General features: G+C 42.6%; 1 gene segment (V, D, J or C); it reads right to left on the bottom strand.

Moving 5' to 3' along the window:
* Nucleotides 1–577: 577 nt before the first annotated feature.
* The window catches only part of LOC105546605, a 6,453-nt gene continuing 2,765 nt past the window's right edge, over nucleotides 578–4,265 (bottom strand). The window contains 2 exon segments of the V gene segment in view: nucleotides 578–1,315; nucleotides 1,416–1,519. Of these exon segments, the coding sequence occupies nucleotides 975–1,315; nucleotides 1,416–1,464 (390 nt within the window).

The raw sequence follows: 4,265 nt of genomic DNA, 5'->3' as shown, positions 1-4,265 counted from the left end.
AAAAAAAAAAAAAAAAAAAATAGAGAATGACAAAGTGGAATTTGGCTTATGGCAGAACTCCAACAAACCTCAATTGCCTTGGGCACTCAAAATACAGGGATCTTCCACCTCAGTTGTCAATGATATCATGATAGGGATTTAGAAGGAATCAGTATATAAATTTGAATATCAGAGAAATTATAACCAGTCAGAATGGACTACAGGTATTATATAGAAACTTCTCTTATACATAAGAAGAAAAATGTAAATTTGTGTGTTAAGAACATATAATCAGGGAGGAAACAGGGCAACAGAAGACTGGACATGTCTGTCTGCTTTGAGATACCCCAGTGTGGGTTCTTATCAGGAGGCCTCATCAGTGCTCTGTGAGTGTGCACAGCGTTTAGCCAGCACCTGGCTCTTCTTATGCAGAATAGAGATAACTGGATCCTTAGATTCCAGGCCAGGTAGCTTACATTTAGTGAACTAACCTGCTTGTTCTAGCCACATTTGAGACACTCTTTAGGAGTAATGAAAAATCCCTTAATAAACATAAAGTTGAAATTGGCATTAAGAAGGAATGTCCACACCCATAGTAAAGAACTTTCTTTTACAATCTAGAAAACTTGTGAAGGAAATTTCTGTTTGCAACTTAGAGTTAGGTGAGAATGAAGGGGAAAGCGTAGTCCAGAAAACGTAGCCTTTCTCGGGAGCTCCCACCATTCTCATGGGATGGCAAATGCAGGAGGACGGGGAAATCTCCAGTGTGGGTAGCCAAGGTTTATCTTACTCCTGTGTGTTTTGAGCAGAGAGAATATCTGAGGAATCCTCAAAACCCATCTCATAATCCTCAAACCAACCTAAGGTTTCCTATGTTGATACCTTCTCATTTTCTGTCTTTGTCAGACCCTCAAACCACTTTTTTTCTCAGGGGAGGGAGGAACAGAAAAGACTTTGCCCAGGACTGTTGGGAGGTAGAAGGAGAAGGGGAAACACTAGGGTTTCTGCACAGGAAAGGGGTGATTCTGCAGCGCTGTGGCTAAACTGCTGGCACAGAAGTACACAGCCGAGTCCCTGGGTTCTGAGGGCTGGATCTTCAGAGTGGAGAATGATGCGTTAGGCATCTTAGCTGAGAATCGATCCTTGGGCATCCCTGAATCATCTGTCGGATCCTTGTTGTTAAAGTAAATCAGGAACTCCAGTCCCTGCATCATGGTCTGTCTGTACCAGAAGAGGTAGGTATGGCCTGAAATTGGTTCGCATCTCAGAGTCACTTCTTTTCCCATCTCTGTCACCTTATGCCGAGGTGACTGGATAACTCCAGCATCTGTGTGCTCTGTGAAAGAAGGAAGAATTGGGGGACAGAATAAAGAAAATATAAGACATCATCCATGCAGGAGCCCAGTGTGACGATGGTAAATATTCTGAAGACTCACTCGCTACCATGATACAAAGGGACACACAGCAGAGAGTCCAGGAGCCCATGGCAGAGTGAGAGCAGATGTGGAATATTCCAGAGCAGGCCCTCTGTGAGCATGAGCAAAGAGATGAATTTTGTGACACTTTATCCCCATAAGATGCATCTGTCAGTGACATCACTGAATGGGCCACCAGCGGCAACTTCTTTAAGAGGAGGCTGCATCTCTGGGAGATGAATCAGGCAGGACTGAACTCAACTATAATGGATCTGAGATACAGATGCACACATGCAGAGGCTCCCTGGGTATTTGTTTTGATATTAACAATTCATAGCACCTTCTCCATAACATGCCTTACATAGGAGCCTGCCAGCTTTATCCATCTGCACCTCAGACTCCAAGTATTTAAAGATGAACTCATTGTCTTACTGCAGGCCAGCTTCTCTGCGAACTCTCTCATTCCTCTCACTGGTGGCTTGGTGCTTCTACTCCTTTATGCGTACTTAAATTATCCATCAGTGAGTTAGGAGTAGGCATCTGAGAAGATGTATGTCAACTGCATTGTTAGGCATACAGAAACTGAGCTGATGCCCTGAGAACTGATTACATTTGAAGCTCTTCCCTGCAGTGAAAAACCTGGGTTTATTTATCCTTGACCCGTGTTGAATTCCCAAGGCCCATGGAATGGAACCTCTCTCACATTCTCTATTCCCACAATAAAACAGGGGGTAAAATTGTCTTATTCTTGAAGACTTGCAGCTAAAATGTTCTATTCTTGAATTAAATCTTATTACTACCCCTAGAAAAGTTCAATGTTTTTTCATCATTAACACCTGGCCTTTTCCCCATAACCCCACTTCTGCAAACCTACTTCCTCTCAGAGATTATGGAAAGCTGAGAGAAAGATCTGTTTTTTGGGTTGGTTAATTAAGTTACTTGCCAACAAAAGAGAAGGGCACATTTTTTGCTGTTGGCACAGAGGCATGCTTCTGAGTCCCCTGCAGTTGAAAGCACTTCCCAAAGTTAAAGGGTATTAGTTTGCAGACTAGCTTGTGTTACTGGAGGGGCTATTTCCCTGTGGGCTCTTTCCTTTTGCAGGGTCTTTGGATCTGGTATATAAAACTATGGCCATAATTCTGTCTTCAAAAAGTTAATTGCTTATTACTTCCTGTAACCAGATACCAAGTATGGCAGGCAGCGTGATGACCTCTTAAAGATGTCCACGTCTAATTCCCAGAAACTGGGAATGTGTCAAATTATGTGGCAAGGGAAGGAAGGAATGTTCCAAACGGAATGAAGCTTGCTAATCAGCTGGCCTTAATATAGGGAGTGTGTCCTGGATTTTCCAGGTGGGCCCAATGTAATCACAAGGGTCCTAAAATGTGGAAGAGGGAGAATGAAGAGTGAGCCTCAGAGTGATGCAGAGTGAGCAAAGGCTCAGCCAGTCCCTGTTGGCTTTGAAGATTGAATGGGGCCATGAGCCAAGGAATGCTGGTGGCCTCTAGAAGTTGAAAAGGAGAGAAAAACAGTTCTCTCCTAGAGCCTCGGAAAGGAATGCAGTCCTGCCAACACCTGGATTTTAGCCTGGTTTTGGACTTCTGACCTGCAGAACTGTAAGATAATTGCTTTTAGTTGTTGTAAGCCACCAAGTTAATGGTGATTGTGTCAATAGAAATTGAGTACCTTCTAGTAGCCATGGAACTGATGGGTGAGAGACAGAAGCCAGATACAAAATATAGGTAGAGACAGATGCATGATCACATGGAATGAATTTCAAATCAGGCTAAAGGAAGTCTATAATGCAACTGGGCTTTAGAAAAGGAGGAAGGAAAGTAATCTGGAAGCACCCAGGAGGAATTCTGCACTATTTCCATCTTGAGTGTCAGGACCCCTGTATGTAAAAAAAAAAAAAAAAAAAAATAGGAGAATGATGAAATGGAATTTGGCTTACGGCAGAACTCCAACAAACCTCAATTGCCTTGGGCACTCAAAATACAGGGATCTGTTGCCTCAATTGTCAATGATACCATGATAGTGATTTAGAAGGAATCAATATTAAACATGAATATCAAAGAGAAATTATAACCACTTAGAATGGATTGCAGGTATTGTATCGAAACTTTTCATATAAATAAGAAAAATGTAAATTTGTGTGTTAAGGACATATAAGCAGAAAGGAAACAGGACAACAGAAGACTGGACATGCGTGTCTGCTTTTAGATACCCCGGTGTGGGTCCTCACCAGGAGGCCTCGTTAGTGTTGTCTGATTGTGCACAGCCTTTAGGCAGCACCTGGCTCTTCTTATGCAGAATAGAGACAAATGGATCCTTAGATTCCAGGCCAGATAACTTACATCTAATGTACCAACCTGCTTGCTCTAGCCACATTTGAGACACTCTTTAGGAGTAGTGAAAAATCCCTAAGTAAATGTACATTTGAAATTGGCATTATAAAGGAATGTCCACAATCATAGTAACGAACTTTCTTTTACAATCTAGAAAATGTGTGAGGGAAATTTCTGTTTGCAACTTAGGAGAGAAGGAAGACGGCCCCATAGTTCAGAAAATGCAGCCTTTCTCAGGAGCTCCCACCATTCTCATGGGATGGCAAATGCAGGAAGGCAGGGACATCTCCAGCGTGGGTAGCCAAGGTTTATCTTACTCCTATGTGTTTTGAGCAGAGAGAATTTTTGAGGAATCCTAAAAACCCATTTTGTAATCCTCAAACCAACATATGGTTTCCTATGTTGATACCTTCTCATTTTCTGTCTTTGTCACACCCCCAAACCACTTTTGTCTCAGGGGAGGGAGGAACAGAAAAGACTTTGCCCAGGACTGTTGGGAGGTAGAAGGAGAAGGGGAAACACT

Source organism: Mandrillus leucophaeus, unplaced genomic scaffold, assembly GCF_000951045.1.
Source record: "Mandrillus leucophaeus isolate KB7577 unplaced genomic scaffold, Mleu.le_1.0 Scaffold365, whole genome shotgun sequence".
Classification (NCBI taxonomy): Eukaryota; Metazoa; Chordata; class Mammalia; order Primates; family Cercopithecidae; genus Mandrillus; species Mandrillus leucophaeus.
The sequence above is the reverse complement of the archived record's forward strand: the minus strand, read 5'-3'. Positions and strand labels throughout refer to the sequence as shown.